The sequence below is a fragment of the Podarcis melisellensis genome (assembly GCF_964234715.1).
Source record: "Podarcis melisellensis genome assembly, chromosome: 8".
In the NCBI taxonomy this organism is placed as follows: Eukaryota; Metazoa; Chordata; class Lepidosauria; order Squamata; family Lacertidae; genus Podarcis; species Podarcis melisellensis.
The window spans coordinates 52,836,480-52,852,520 of NC_138540.1; the positions used below are offsets into that span (position 1 = coordinate 52,836,480).

The 16,041-nt window shown below is 44.4% G+C and overlaps 1 protein-coding gene across 1 annotated transcript in view; it reads right to left on the minus strand.

The window, feature by feature from the left end:
• Positions 1–16,041, minus strand: part of LOC309375854 (uncharacterized protein) — a 43,318-nt gene that overhangs the window by 13,020 nt on the left and 14,257 nt on the right. Inside the window, exons 11-16 of the mRNA XM_081921772.1 lie at positions 15,564–15,716; positions 14,175–14,241; positions 12,496–12,678; positions 9,631–9,697; positions 6,584–6,852; positions 2,194–2,288 (exon numbers count right to left, since the gene is read on the minus strand). Of these exons, the coding sequence (XP_081777898.1) occupies positions 2,194–2,288; positions 6,584–6,852; positions 9,631–9,697; positions 12,496–12,678; positions 14,175–14,241; positions 15,564–15,716 (834 nt within the window). The remainder of the gene's footprint in view (positions 1–2,193; positions 2,289–6,583; positions 6,853–9,630; positions 9,698–12,495; positions 12,679–14,174; positions 14,242–15,563; positions 15,717–16,041) is intronic.

Genomic DNA, 16,041 nt, shown 5'->3' on the forward strand with positions numbered 1-16,041 from the left:
TCTAGGGAACTATTTACTCCACTGGAATCTTCCCGCCCAACCAGCGCACTGGTTTTGTATTCTCCATGGGTGTTTTCTTAACAGCAGTCCCACAGCTCCCCTTTCCTCTTCCACCTTCTCAGCAGGAGGATTGTACACCCCCCTTCTCTTTTACCCCCCCTTTTCTTCTGCACAATTTGCTTAGTAACTTCCCCTCCCTCCCTCTGTGTTCCTTTGGGTCATATTTTAATCCTTGGCATCAACAGCAGCGGGAAGAGACTGTGTGATTTGGCAGCATGAACGTGATTGTAAATGCAACCTATTAGGGCTTCAGCATGCAAAACAACAAGAATTGTCTCAGTTTAGCAAGTTTTGTCTTGGTAGCAGAGTTATATCCCGGGTGGAATCTACACACACATTAAAAAAAGCCATGAAAATGCTTTTTTTAAAAAAAAAGTTTTGAAAAATACATAGAATTTTGCATAGCTCACTCTCACATTTGTCAAAACAAAAAAAATTCCTTCCAGTAGCACCTTAAAGACCAACTAAGTTAGTTCTTGGTATGAGCTTTCCTGTGCATGCACACTTCTTCAGGGTGGTGGGAATGGGTGATGGGCAGATAGCTGTGATGAGCCTGTTGACGACTCTTAACGACTGCAATAGGCATTACAGGAAAGAGCAGGGGGTGAGAGGGTGAAAAGGGGCTTTGTCATGTATAATGAGATAAGAATCCAATGTCTTTGTTCAGGCCAGGTTTCTCCATGGTTTTAAGTTTGGTGATAAGTTGCAATTCAGCAGCTTCTCTTTCTAGTCTATTTCTGAAATTCCTTTGTAGTAAAACAGCTACTTTGAGATCTTGTATAGAATGTCCTGGGAGATTGAAGTGTTCTCCTACTGGTTTCTCTGTCTTGTGATTCCTGATGTCCGATTTATGTCCGTTTATTCTTTGGCGTAAGGTCTGGCCTGTTTGTCCAATATAGAGAGCTGAAGGACACTGTTGGCATTTGATGGCATACACAATGTTAGACGATGAGCAATTAAATAGTCCTGAGATGGTATGTGTGATACCATTTGTATCACATTTGTATATTTCACTTCACAGCACATTTAAAACATTGTTTTGTTGTTGTTGTTTGCAACTGTGTAGCTGAGTCCCCAGTCTGAGTTCCCCCAAGTGAGCTTGGCCGGCGTGAAGCTCCCCTTCTGCACCTCAGTGTCCTCCTCTGCTACCATCTCTAATCCTGGGTTTGGGGGCTTAATGTGCCTCACAGGTCAGAACTGGAAGTGGGCCAACCTTGCAGCTGAGGCAGGAGCCCAAAATGCCCACTTTGTCAGGTGGAGCCATGATACCATATTAGACCTGAGGCTCCAGCTGAACGGGAAAGCTGTAGGATCACAGAGACATGTTGGGTGATGAAATCTTGTTTGGCTCAACAAGCCAGAGGTCTAGAAGGATGGGCATTCGAGGGAAATAGCCACCGGAGCCATCACTTGCCCCCAAGTCAAGACCCCAGTGAAGGGCAGAGTTACACACAGCCCAGGGACCTTCAAACCCTTCCCCCACCGCAGCATTTCCACTTCTGAAGAAGGTGCCTGGGATGATGGAGTTAGGAAACTGCCTGACCCACACCTCCAGCTGCCTTGATGAGCTGCTGCCAGGACCTCTCCACATGCACCTTTCCTCCACTCTTTCTAGGCATGAACCATACCTGCTCTGGAGGGTAGGACTCGAACCAGTGGCTTCGAGTTGCAAGAAAGGAGATTCTGACGAAACAGCAGGAAGAACTTTCTGACAGTAAGAGCTGTTCAGCAGTGGAACAGACTCCCACGAGAGGTGGTGGACTCTCATTCCTTGGAGGTTTAAAATGACCTAGATGACCCTTGGGGTCCCTTCCAACTCTAAGATTCTATGATTTAAAGCTTCGTGTACAAGTGCCCTCCCCCCCCCCATCCTGCCACTTTCTCCACAAAAACCTGCTCTTTAAAGCTGAATTGGAGCAAACATCAATTTGTGGAAACCACGAATTTGCTCCAATTCAGCTGTAAATAACGGGTTCCCGTGGAGAAAGCTCGGGGGAAAGAAAACAAACTCTCAGACACAGAGCAGTAAAGATCCAGGCAAAAGCTAAGCGTGGATAATTGTTTTATTTGTTTGCTTGGTGGTTGTTTGCAAATTTGAATAATTTTTTATATATAAAAAATCTAAAATCCTACCTTCAGCAGTCAAAACGGTGGCCCAGGAGGCCAGGATCAGAGGGAGCAACCAAGCCATTGGGCCAGCCATCGAAATCTTCAGCCCACTCAGATGCCTGAAACACAAGTAGCTTCTTTCAGTGCAAAGGTTGGCATTGGCAAAGATAAGCAGTAAGGATTGTGTAACATCTGATGCCAGGAGAGTTCAGTTGCAGAGGAAAGGCCTGCAATTAATCTTGAACGGGGCTTGGAGATGGTCCAGCAGCAGCAGCTCCATCTCCTTTGGCAATGCCATTAATAATTAAGCAGGGGGTGCACTTGAACCCACATTGATTCAGAAGGACGAAAAAGGCAGAAATTTAATAATGCAAATTAAAATCCAGGGAGAAAAAGTGATACTGGTTGGTATTTATGCACCTGAAAAGCATTTTTTTTTCAAAAAAACTATAATCAGAACTTCTTGAATTTGCAGATCAAAAGATTGTTGTAATGGGAGACTTAAATGGAGTTCCAACTTTAGACAAAGACAGATCAGCCAGGAAAAAAGAGACCAAAGAAGGTAAACTGCCAAAAACATTTTTTGACATGACTCAAAATCTAAAGCTGATAGATATCTGGAGAATGAGACATATGTTTGATAGAGAGTATACTTTTTACGGCCACGTACATGATAGCAGCTTGAGAAGAGATTCTGTATGGAAACAAGAGTCAAAAAAATTGAAATCAATCCCAGAACCTTTTCAGACCATAATTCCCTGACTATGGAACTACAAAAGGGAAGCCAAATCTCTTTTCGATGGAGATTAAATGATGATTTATTAGATGATGAAAAATTTGTTGAAAAAGCAAAAAAGACCCTGACAGATTATTTTGAAATAAACAGTCAAGGGCAAACAAAGTTACAGATGGTCTGGGATGCAAGCAAGGCTGTAATGAGAGGACTCTTTATACAACAAAACTCATTTAAAGGAAATTGAGAGAGAAAAAGAAAAAAGAAATATTAGAGGAAAATATGAAAAAGGAGAAACAGCTGCCAAACAAGGCAAATAAAGAGGCAGTAAAATAGGCAATTAAAACATTACAAACCCAATATTCAATGATTATAAACGAGGAAATTAGTTGGAAAATAAAAAGAGTAAAACAAAAATATTTTGAGCACGCAAATAAACCGGGGAAGTTGTTAGCCTGGCAGTTGAAAAAAAGTGAACAAAGGAACTCCATTAAAAAAATTAACATAAATGGCAGAATCACAGACAAGCTGAAGGAAATAAGAGAAGGATTTGTTAAATATTTTTCTGAGCTGTATAGACAAGGGAAAGAAAAAACATTTAAGATAGAAGAGTACATCAGAAGTAGCAATATGCCATATTTAAAAGAAGAACAAAGGAACATTCTTAACTCCCAGATAACAACGCAAGATTTACTTGAGGCAATAAAAAGCTCTAAAAATGGCAAGTCTCCAGGCCCGGATGGCTTTACGGCAAAATATTACAAGAAATTAAATGAACAATTAGTGAACCCATTGAAAGATGTTATGAATGAAATATTGAACACAGGCGAAATCCCAGAAACATGGAAATAGGCCTATATAACAGTAATTCCAAAACAAGACGCAGATTTGCTGCAAATTAAAAACTGTAGGGCTATCTCCTTGTTAAATAACAATTACAAATTGTTTGCAAATATTCTAGCTAATAGATTTTAAAAAAAATTAAATGAATATATACATCAAGATCAAGCCGGGTTTTTACCAGGAAGACAAATGAAGGAGAATGTAAGGAATGTAAATGATATACAACGAATAGAAGAAAATGTTCCATTTAACATTTGTTAAAAAACCTGAAGCATTTTTGTTAGGGATTGTAGGGATAGATCTGCCAAAAAAACCTGAAAAACATCTTCATGTATGCGACAATGGCCATGAGAGTTCTAATAGAACAAGGATGGAAGACTGAAGAAACCCCAAGTAAAGAATCGTGGCAAGAAAAACTGATGGACTATGCAGAACTGGCAAAACTGACATATAAGCTACGGGACAATGATAACTGTGACTTTAAAGATGAATGGGAACCCTTTACAAAGTATTTGAAGATGCAACAAAGCGAACTGGACTCCTTGGCTGGCTTTGAATAAACATTCACAAACTTTTTATTGATAATAATCAGCTAAATAGTTTGAGGATCTATACAACTTTGTAACATGCAGAAAACAGCATTCTCAGAGAAATCAAAGAAGGAAGCCAGAGGGGGTGAGGTTGGGTGGGTTTTGTGTGGGAGGGTGGGGGAGGGAGGGAAAATGGGGGGGGTAAGGATGATATGTTTCTGGATAATATGTTTTAATTTTGAATAAAAAAATTAAGCGGGGGGTGGGGGGAGGCTGTCAAGGGAGGCTGGACTCTGGAACACTGTCTGGTTTTAACCCCTGGAATTTGCACGATGCAGGACTGTGCTCATTCACCAGCAGAACTCTTGGAACACAGATTGAGTTGCCCTTAGTTGACTTCTGGCTTTTATGCAATGCCACCCCTGAACTAATCTGCAATAGGGGAAAGTATTTACTGACCTTACACAGTTGTTTGTAAGAATTGCAACATGATGATATGCATGCAAAGCATTTCTAAAGTGCTCTGTTGCTAAGGCTCTAAACTTTGTTAGACCACTGAATTTAGATCAAGAGTCTGCGCAGAACTCCTCTTTCGGATAGAATGGCAACAGTACACTTAGCTTGGCCAGAGTAATGTGGCTCCTTCACACTGAACTGAATGCAAAGCTGAATTACGGGACAGCAAGGCAACAGTCCTAAACACATTCTGCAGCAATAAGCAAAACTTTGTTCCAATCACATATATTTAGCATTCATGTCTTTTATTGCCAGAGTTGAAACATTACATGCACCCAATTGTGAAGCTATGAGATATTTCAGGGGTGCCAGCACATTTCTCAGGTTTGTTTTCCTTAGAATAAAGGTCACAGTGACGTCTTTTTTTTTGCGATATATGATTTTATGAAGCCACACATGCAGCCTGGGCATAAGACGGAAGGGCTCACAACACAAATACTCCCAACAGATCTTGCTCCCCTGTGAGGTTACTAGCTCCCCTCTTCACTGCCTCAGCCTCTGTGGTTGCTGACAATCTGTTTGTTGAGCATTCATTTTGATTTGCTTGCAGGGAGGCTATGCAATATTGTATCAAGAAAGTGTGCCTTTGCTGCTCCCTTATCACAAATAAGTGTGACGGTTTTTGTTTTTGCTTTGTTTTTGAAGTGGGGAGCAAGTGTATTAAGCAAGAACACCAAATCAACTCTAACCACACAACCTGAATCTGCTGGTATGGGACCGAAGACCGCCTCAAAATATCAACAGACTGGAAGTACCCCATGTCTCTTCCTAGCCCAGTTCAAGATTCAACTGTCACCTGGGACTATTCGCTGATGCTCACCAATGTGATAACCTCCAGCCAAGTGAGGAGAACATACCTACCCCCTTTCTGGAAGCATCTCCAGTTAGTAAATTCTGTAGCAACCAGCCCCCTGCAAATAAATACTTAACAGACTTGACCAGAGCCATTAACCTTAATGAAGACACTTAGTTTAGCAGGTCTCTTTTTCTATAGAAAACAGCCTCTAGAACAGAGTGATTCTGTGTGCGTGCTGCCGTCACTGTCTTGGAGTGTCATGTGCTGGGGCCACACAGCGCAGAAAGCAGCACACAATAAATATGGCTTTTATCATTACTGTATCACTTGTTGCCACACACCTTTGGCTTTAAGTTCAGCACCTGCTGAAGTGGTTTATCTGTCAATCACAGCATGCTGTCTCTCTTTGATTTCTTCTGTGTATTTCTGCATGTGCGGCTGTTTCACACTCACACATTGTAAGAGTAGTGTGTGTGTGTGCACGTGCAAGCACTCACTGTTGTAAGCAGCAAAGCAGTGTTTCCTTTATAATTTTATAATGGTAGTAACAGCGATCATTACACAAATACACAGGCTTGCTGTTAACAACCCATGTGGCTTGCACGCGCTGCCATGTGGTGCCCACGAGGGGAGAGGTGCTGTCAGTCACAAGGCCCAGACAAGCCCTCTCCACACCAAACAAACACAGTGATATGCAAAAGCATCAGATTTGCTCGTCCGCAGGCAGTAGTGGAAGCAAACCCACCCCAGCCGCTCCTCTTGGACTTAGGATGACTCTTAGGGAGCAGGCAGCACTTTGCCACTGGCAGCTCCTCTGAATGAAGCTGTAGGGGAGGGCTAGGGAATAGGATCCGGCTGCCAGGCTGAGTTCCCATCCCAGCCCTTGTGAGCCCCCTTGGCAGGCAGGTGCAGCTGCCGACCTCCCACTCACCTGACCACAATGCTGGCTGACCCAACTTCAAGGGGAAGAAGAAAGCAGGAGCTGTAAACACACACCTGACTCTTCCCTTTCTTCCCCTGCAGCTACACTTGAACTCAAAGGAAGAAACCCCACCCCAGGGGGCTTGCAGGTGCCTTTGGCAAGGATCTGCTGAGTGGAGCTGATCCTGCAGAGATTTTTGCAGGCTGATCAGTTGCTGGCTCCTGCTAATCCCACTTTTGGCCATTGACACTGATTGACTCCAATTATTATTATGACTGAAATACAGCTTCCTTATACAGTATACCAGATTTGCCTGGCTCCAAGCCAGGCCAGGATTCGAAGCCTCCCATCATGTAAGGCTGCTAGGGTAAATAAAGCTGAAATGTTAATGCAGTTGCTATGTGCAAGAGCAGTTCTGCACAAAAGAGCTGCTTTAAGAAGAAAAAGACAACAAATATGTTTCCATCAACAACCGAGATAAAAGGGCAGGCTGTATTCTTTGGGCTGGTGGAAACAAAACAGAAGTGGGGGGGGTGGCAGTGATAGGTGTCACCCAGCAAAATGTCACCACGCATGTAACAAAAACCCAACAACCCACAGCTTCCTACCCACACGCAGTGCTCTGTGGTGGATCCAATGTTGGGTAATATGTGGATTTATATTGGATTTTCTTCCCTTCTCAGAATATCTGTGAATCGGGAAAATCCATATTTAGTGGGTGTAAAATAAGGGCTGCCACTTGGATGTGGAGGTTGTGAAGAAATGATATGAATAAACTGAGAGATATCTCAGTTGGTAGAGCATGAGACTCTTAATCTCAGGGTTGTGAGTTTGAGCCCCTTGTTGGGTGAAAGATTCCTGCATTGCGGGGGGGGGGGTGTTGCACTTAGATGATCCTTATGGCCTATGTTTCTATATTTACCGGTAAATGTAAAAGCATCCATTAATTGGACACGGAAATATTTAAACCTCAAATCCACATTACACTCCAATGTCGATGAGCTCACAGTTCCGTGAGAAGGAAGTTTCCAACCCTATCCTAGAAGCGCGGACAAAGTTCAGAGCGAAATAGGTAGAGAGATAAAATCCCATCTCAGCCTCACAGCCCTTTGAGTTTGTAGGGATAAAGCTGCAATCCCTCTATCTATCCTCACAGAAGAAACGCCGCCAGCCCCCCGGACTGGTCAGACCCAATGTCCGTCCTGCATTTCCCCTGGTTAAAGTTACCCCTGAAACCAGAACACAAAGCCAAAGGTACGCAAGCCAGCAATTCCCCGCCTTGGTTGTGTACAAGACGACTCCACCACCGCCCGCGTCTTAAATCCACCCAGAGCCCTGGCAATCTTCCACGCGCTCTGCGCGCCCACTCACGGAGCCCCTTTCCGCTTCAATGAAGCAGCAGCCTCCTCGCCTCCTTTCGGTTCGTGTATTTTTGCACAGGGTTGCTACGTTACAGGTGATTCCGGGTGTTCCAAGGTGTCTATTTCAAAAGCACCTACAAACGCACAGGCATGGCAAGGAGCCATTTCTCTCCCTCCAATTGCACCCTTCTGCCAGAATGCGCAAAAATAAAAGGTATTATTAAGTTAAATCCAGGGACTCACACCATCCTCCAAGGTGCTCTCTCAACTCCTGCAAACACGCAGCTAGCAAACGGACCTACTTACTAGCAGTTCAGGCTCAGAAGAACAGCGGCAGAGTGCATGCTTGTGATTGGCTGGGCGGGGCCTTACTTTATGAATGGTACTTCACAGGGACTGTTGCCTTCCCTGGGTTTCCGTAGTTCTGCAGCCTCATTAGTTGGCTTTTAATTCCACGGTGAAGATTGTTGCTGGTCCCCTTTTCTCTGCTCATTTAGCTTGACATCATAAATTCATTTAAAAAAAGGAATTGAGGGTGCCCACTTCAAAGTTTGCTTTGGGCAACCGCAAATCATACACCCCTGCTTCCAAAACAGCACCCTCCTCTGCTAGATGCTTTTGGATCCTGCCTCTGCTTCCTTCTTCCGCAAGGTACTGTTACTTGCATCAATAGTCAAAAACACTTAGAGTGGAAGAAATAAGTAAATGGAGTGGGGGGGGGGACCAACCACATGTGGCCCAGAGAGTATCTTCTCCCAATATGATATGGGCTCCTGCACCATCCAGTGCGTCTTGTGGGCGCATGGCCCAGTCCAGTGGCATAGCGTGGGTTGTCAGCACCCGGGGCAAGGCAAGTAATTTGCGCCCCCTAACCCGTGGATTTGCGCCCCCTAACCCGTGCATTTGTGCCCCCTAACCCTAACCCCCAGATGTTGCGCCCTGTGCGGCCGGCACCCCCTGCACCCCCCACGCTACGCCACTAGCCCAGTCAAGGGCATCTATGCACACTAAGTCAAAATACGTTTTAAAAAACAAGGAAGCATGGGGTGAACACTCAAGAATGTGCTGTGGGACAGCAGAAATCCGCAAAGTCTACCCTAATACTGGGGATATCTATCGCCTGCATCTAATTTAATCTTGTTAAACTTGTCTTCCTGTACTGCATTTCTGCCTCTAAACATTCTTACTGCTTTCGTTCATATGACAGCAGAGTGTTAGAAAAGTCATTCTTCACCTATAATTTCTTATGCACTTTTAAGCAGTCAGTACAAATAATTCTATGCTTCTTCTATTTAGAGATCATAGCAGATCTTATTTTAAGCCTCTGTTAATGTGTGGCTGTTCTAACTAAGCCTGTGTAGTTTTAAAATATATTGGAAAATTACTTTTACTGTGATATTTCAGTTTTTTCCCATTTTACTAAAGCTATAAGTGAACCATATGTGCCAGCAAAACAAGTTATTTGGCAAAGCAGTGGCAAAAACCGCTTGAATAAAACTGAACAAGGGATCAAATCTCCACTGCTAAACTTGAAATGCTATTAATTTTTCATTATCATAGTAGTCGCCTTCTGAAATAAAGCCTCTAGAGTCATTTCCAGATGTCCGTTTTGATTTGGTGCAATTTGTATCTAACTCTATTTTATGCTTGAAATGTAGCCTTGGGGCAGAAGAATGGAGAGTAGCTTTTTCTGGGTAAACAAAACAGAACTACAAAGGAGTGCATTTGGCAACCCCTGAGGTCATAAACAGGCAATATACATGATAAGAAGGATGGCCAGGAGGACAGAGATCATTATCACCCTCAGGTGAGACCTGTTTCAGGGCCCTAAGAGTAACATCCTAAGATTAACTTATCAGAAAAGCTACATCAAAGAAACTTGCCCAATATCTTTATGGCCCGGCATGCATGCCTGGCAAAGCAACTGGGCTGTGTACGTGACTTATCAAGCAAGAGAAATGGGCAGTAGAGGAAATGGACAGAGATGCAGAGAGTTGTGGGATTTGGACAGAAATTATTGTCAATGAATGTCAACACAATGCATTCATCGTGGACACAATGGCTTGATGCATGTTTTATAATTCCTCATAGTAATCACACCTGACCCCACACCCTGGATATTTGCACTCCTACAAAAGAGAACCCATCCGTTGACATGGACAGTTTACCCAAAATCTAACATTTTGCATTGTTGAGTAACTGTGTGGTAAACTCCATAAAATACTATGGTAGGGTATATGTGCACTTCTTCCTTTTTTGTATCAAGTACACTGTTTTGATTTTGTGACTATGTGATTATGCTTTAAATTTAATTGGGCAAATTTAGTGATCACAGTGCGGCCATTGTAATTGTTTCACTTATTTATGTAATAATTTACAGTTTCTTTTGTATTATGGTTTTACTCTTTCAAAGCAAATATTTACAATTTCCCTATTTGTCAGGGGTTTTTGTTTGTTTCTTTTGCTATGGTTCTGGCTTTGAGCACTAGCCATACGCTCACTGGAACAAATTAATATTGTTATAGATTTGATGGGGCTCTAAACCCCAGAAATTAATAAATGGTAGGATTTTGATTATGTGGGAGAACTACAAGCTGCAGAGGAATTCCTGGGCTAGCCTAAGCAAAACGACCTGGCCAAGCTAGGGCCATTAAGAAACAACTCCATTGAGGGCCATTGGCAATGCAAGAGAACTGTCCTCCCGCATTGCCCTGAGGTGTGACCAGAGACTGGGGGTTTGGAAGGTTGCAAGGGTAACTGAATATAAGGTGACGAGGAAAAGAGGGTCTTTCTTGAGCAAGGGTTGCTGGGAAGAAGGAAGAATAGTGGGATCCATCTTGGGCAGGCTGGCTGCAGGCTGGCTGGGAGCGATGCCTTGGACTCTAGGGCTGCACTGCTGTGAGGAACAAGCCCCTCTTGAAATGACCATGCAGTAAAATCTGGACTCCTTCCATGCAGACTGAAGGTGTAAATAGATGACTAAACCATATTTCTTAAAGCAACAACAGTCTCCACCGTGTCTCAATTCTCCAAAGGACCACAGAGCCTGGGCAAGTGCCTGGAACTTCATAGGCTTTTGTCACCACTCGGCTGAGAGAGGGGGGACACAGAACTTTTGTAGCAATATAAACTGAATTTAGAACTCACTTTGCAGTGCTGGAGCCTAGTTAATTTGCAAGAACAACAAAGGCAGCAACTCTCCTCCACATGAAATGTGGCTCATTTTGCCAAGGAACACCAAGGAGATCTCTAAGTCACCCACACCCCTTTCCATCTCTCCCCCTTATAAATCCCATGCAACCCTTGGATCCTTTTCTTCCATCCAGGAAAATGTGGAAGGTTCTTTGCTTTCCGTCCCCAGTGGTATCTTCAGGTAGGGCTGGGAAAGAAGACTCAAGCCAGACCCTGGAAAGCTGCTGCCAATCAGTGTTGACATCACTGAATTAGATGGGCCAATAGTCTGGCCAACAGCGTGAGGCAGCTTCCTTTGTCTCATAATCTCTAAAGCCAGCCAACATATAGAGCCTCTGAGTTGTTCAGTTGCCAAAACACATGGAACTATCTGGCCAGAGGGAGAGAGAGAGGGAGAGAGAGACTCATGCAGATATTCCCTGACCAGGTGCAAAGCCCAGTTCTCTACTGGCATGCATTGCTGACTGAGCAAACCACCCTTGGAATTCTCTCTGATCAGAGGCTGATCCCTTTGCCTGTCCAACCTTGCCCATATTTATAAGGAAAAGTTTGAGACAGACTTTCTGTTTCACTTTCCATTTGCTTTTAACTGAAGCTGGTCAGGATCAGGCCCTCAAGATCCTCCCTGATCAATGGGGGCTGTCAGCCTATTATAAGACTTAGCTAGGAAAAGCACTGGTTTGTATTTTTTTTGTACTGTGTAACTGTGCTCTCTGCTTGCTTTATATGCTGCTGCCTTTATACAGGCTCCAAGGTTAAGAACTGCAGATTACAGATTGAATTTGAGCTGCCTGTCCACAGGTCAGAGTTTGCAAAGAGCCCCCACCCCATTTAGATTCCTATCCAACCTGCCAAGCTTTGGATTTCTTCACTTGGTGTTTGAAAAGGGGGGAGGTGGCGGCAGGTCCTCCCAAGGAGGAGTAAATCGTGAAGGACACTTGTCCCACCCTCATGGGCTAGGCATGAACATCTCCCCTCTGTGACTTCCTGCCCCACTTATATTTTTCATCTAAAACCCAACAGCGAGGAAGTCAACTTGTCAAAGTGGGCACAATCTTAGAAAAGGTGAAATGCCTCTCCTAAAATAATGCCAAACCGCCTGTGCTTGTTTGCCAAGTATTTGCGTGAGAAGAATTTTAAGATTAGTGACCTAATTGACTAATCAACAAGGTGTGGCAGCCATGCCCAGGATTCTTAAACTGCACTGGGGCCATAAACTCATTACTCTTCAAATCATTGGCAGGATTTCCTAATGGTTGATGTGAATCACCTGGCATTTCTGCTGTATAAATAATATCTCATAATAGCTAAGATTTTCGGCGTTAGAACATGCGTTGAACAAATGCATTTTTCAGACTGAAATAATTCTTGTTGGAAAGTGTTGGTTCTCAAAACAAACAAAAATAAGCTGGGGCAATTTGGCCACTGGTTACAGCTCCCCATGTTTTTCCTTTCCTTCAGCCATTTTCTTCATTTTTTCAGGCAGTGTCTTTAACCAGAAGTCCACCTTGTTCTTCCTCAGCTTCTCTGCTTTCCTTTGCTCCAGGTTTAATTCCAGATATTCTTCATTCAGACCATACTGAGGCCATTCCACCAAACCTTTGCCATTTGGATTCCTGAAAAAGACAGAGCCAAGAATTCAGTTCATATTCAGCATATTGGTTTTGTACTTTTTGGCATGTACGTAAAGCCACTGAGTGGGGCCATACAGCATCTCGGAGCGTATCACCATCTGTATGCTGACGGCATGCATCTCTCTTTCTGCCACTGAGATGGTTGGTGTGCTGAACTGGTGTCTGGTCATGGTGACAGACTGGATGAGGCTCAATCCGAAACAACGAGACGCTGTTAGTGGGTGGTTCCTTGGTGATCTATCCTCTGGCAACCTCTGTTTTCGATTACAACAATGCACTATACGTGAGGCTGCCTTTCAAGACAGCTCAAAAACTGCAGCTGGTGTAGGGTGTGGCAGCAGGACTGATGAGGGAAATGCAGTGGTCTGAGCCCATAATTGGTTCTGGCATAGCTGCACTGGCTGCCTATCTGTTTCCGGGACCAATTCCAAGTTGTAGTTTTAACCTGGAAAGCCTTATGTGGCTCAAGGCCCTAAAGCAGGGGTCGGCAACCCAAGACCCATGGGCCACAAACGGCCCACGGGGGTCGTTTTACTGGTCCACGAGCTGCTCCCGAACCAAGCCACCTGTTCGGCGAGCCGGAAATCATGCGCCTGCAATCTGGCCCCCAGAGGGGGCTCTGCGGCAGTGAACCGGCCCATTCAAGGTAAGCACTGCTGACCCCTGCCCTAAAGCCTCTCCTCTTAAACCTTGTGCTCATTGTTTGAGGCCCTTCGCTGGGTCTCCTCTCCAAGATAAGTTTAGAATAGGGGTCAGCAAACTTTTTCAGCAGGGGGCTGGTCCACTGTCCCTCAGACCTTGTGGGGAATAGGAATAGACTTTATTTGTGTAGCCGACAGGCCATAGCATCAAAGGACAAACACCGACAAAAATACATTACAAATATAGTTACCATAAAATCTTATGACCTATTAAAACCCTAGGTAGAAGCTGGATTATCATTCATCCTTGTGGGGGGGGGGGCGGACTTGATTTTGAAGAAAAAAAAGAACGGATTCCTATGCCCCACAAATAACCCAGAGATGCATTTTAAATAAAAGCACACATTCTACTCATGTAAAAAAACGCTGATTCCCGGACCGTCCGCGGGCTGGATTTAGAAGGCGATTGGGCCAGATCCGGCCACCGGGCCTTTGTTTGCCTACCCATGGAGAAGGTGGTGACAAGGGAGAGGGCTGCACCCTCCCCAGCGAGGCCTTCCTGGTGCTGTCATTTATTTACATCCTTTCAGCATCAGGTCAGAACATACATCTTCTCCCAGGCATTTGAGACAATAGGATTATCAGGATTATTGCTGTTTCTGTATTACAATTTTGCTGTTATTGCGGTTTATTGTTAAACTTGATTGTTGGTGTCCTTGTATTTGTAAGACACCTACAGATGCTTTATGATAGATATCAAATAATAGCAATTATTAATAACAATGCAAATATTGCAACCACTGAGGCATAGTGTTTTGAAATAGCCAAGAATCTCACCCATTTCGGGCAAAGTTGCTCCAGTATTTCATCATTTTTCTGCTGAGCTCTTTCTCGGCCTCTGTTGCTTTGTGTGAGAAGTATGGGGGGAAGAACGTATTAGTCATGTAGCATGTAGTAATTCATGTAGAAGTTATGGTATTGACTATCAGTAGAGCTTTAAAGAGGTGTTTCATTGTTATCATTTGCTTAAAATTTGTTTTGCTTCCTCATCTGTTTATGGTTTTTGTTTCCTATCAGACGTAAATTCCTAGTACCCTTCAGATAAATTCCCAGAGTGGCTTAGTAACTATATCAACTATCAAACACTGGGAACTGTAGTTTGCATGCCACAGAGTTGCAGTTCCCAGCACCCTTAAACTACAGTTCCCATTTGGGGAGGGGGCTGGGCAGTCTGATAAATATTGAAATCAAATTCCTTGGGCATATTTAAACAGCAGCCTGTGAACTGCTAAAGCTGGTTAATGATTAAATTAATCCTTGATAATGTTGTTATTCAGCCCGATTCTCCAAGTGGGGAGAAGTTCCAGGTGAGCTCCATTCACCCAAGTTTGGTTGCCTTTGGAAGGAGGTCGCTGAGGCTGTTTCATAATATTAGAGTTTCTTTACAGATGTATACAGGTTAAGCATAGCTGGAGGCGGCAGTTTAAACACCCCGGAAGCAAATCCCATCTCAGACTTCCAGAGAGAGGCAAACCCCCAAAAGGCACATTCCAGAGCTGCAAGACTCTGCCCCTTCCTGCTCACTTATCCTGAGCTAGAAGCGGGAAAGGCCATGTGTCTCCATGATGCCCAGTTCACATCGGGGCAAGACACAGAGAACAAATGGAGCTCACTCTGCTTACCCAGCCCTCGTTACTGCCAGAGCAACACTAGTCCCTGGCGGCATGCCTGTTGTGTCCTCACACTGCACTCCCTGAACAGCTTTGCAAGGCTCGAATGGGGAGGGCAGCACAAGAAGGGCACATCAGCCATGTTCCCTTCGATCCCAACCTCACCAGCAAAAGTGCGGCTGGGAACGAAGGGTGCCTGGTTGTTGCTCCCTTCTCAAGCTGCCCTCCCAAGTGGCTTTGCAAGGCTGGGATATATCAGATCCCAGTCTCACAAAGCGGTGCCAGCCTGGCTCAGGGAGGGGCAGGAGCAGTGCTTGCCCCACCCCGAAAAATGAACCTAGGGCGATCGCAGGCCCCCCCCCCACGCTATGCCTCCTACGCCTTCAGAAGACTTAAGGAAGATCCAGCTATTGAGGCAATAATCTCCATTACAAAAGAAGCCAGTCTTGCCCAGCCTTAAGAAAGCCTTCTGACCTTATTGACTTTCTCCTGTGCAACTGCACCTTTCCGTGCCTTATAAAAGCAAAGCAGAAGAAAACATCAATAAGATTCTTACCCATCAAAGCGGCTGACTCACTGCCTAAGAATGGTACCCCAAATACAAAGGCAAGTTCATCACCATGATCTGCCTTCACAAAATCTGGCTTTGCGTGTCTGAATGCACTGGGCCGGTGCTGGAATTCATAAAGGTAGACAGGAGCTCCAGAATCTGAAACAAAAAGTGGGTGGTGGGGGGGAGAGAGATCAGTGTTTGCAGTGATTACTGGGATACATTATCATGGTTGTGATCCGCAGAGCACATATGATCACAGTCATGAGCATGCACAATGCATTTGTTAATATCATGTGTTCACCACATACCTCATCACAGGGACACATTTCTTAGTGGCAGCTATAATTTGGACTCCTATAGCAACTGGCTCAGAATGCCTGGGCAGCTAGTCACTGCCAGCTACTGGGAGCAAGACACACTGTCTAGAAGTCATCTCTGGGCACAAGTCAAAATGTTCATTATGACAGTACATGACTTGGGA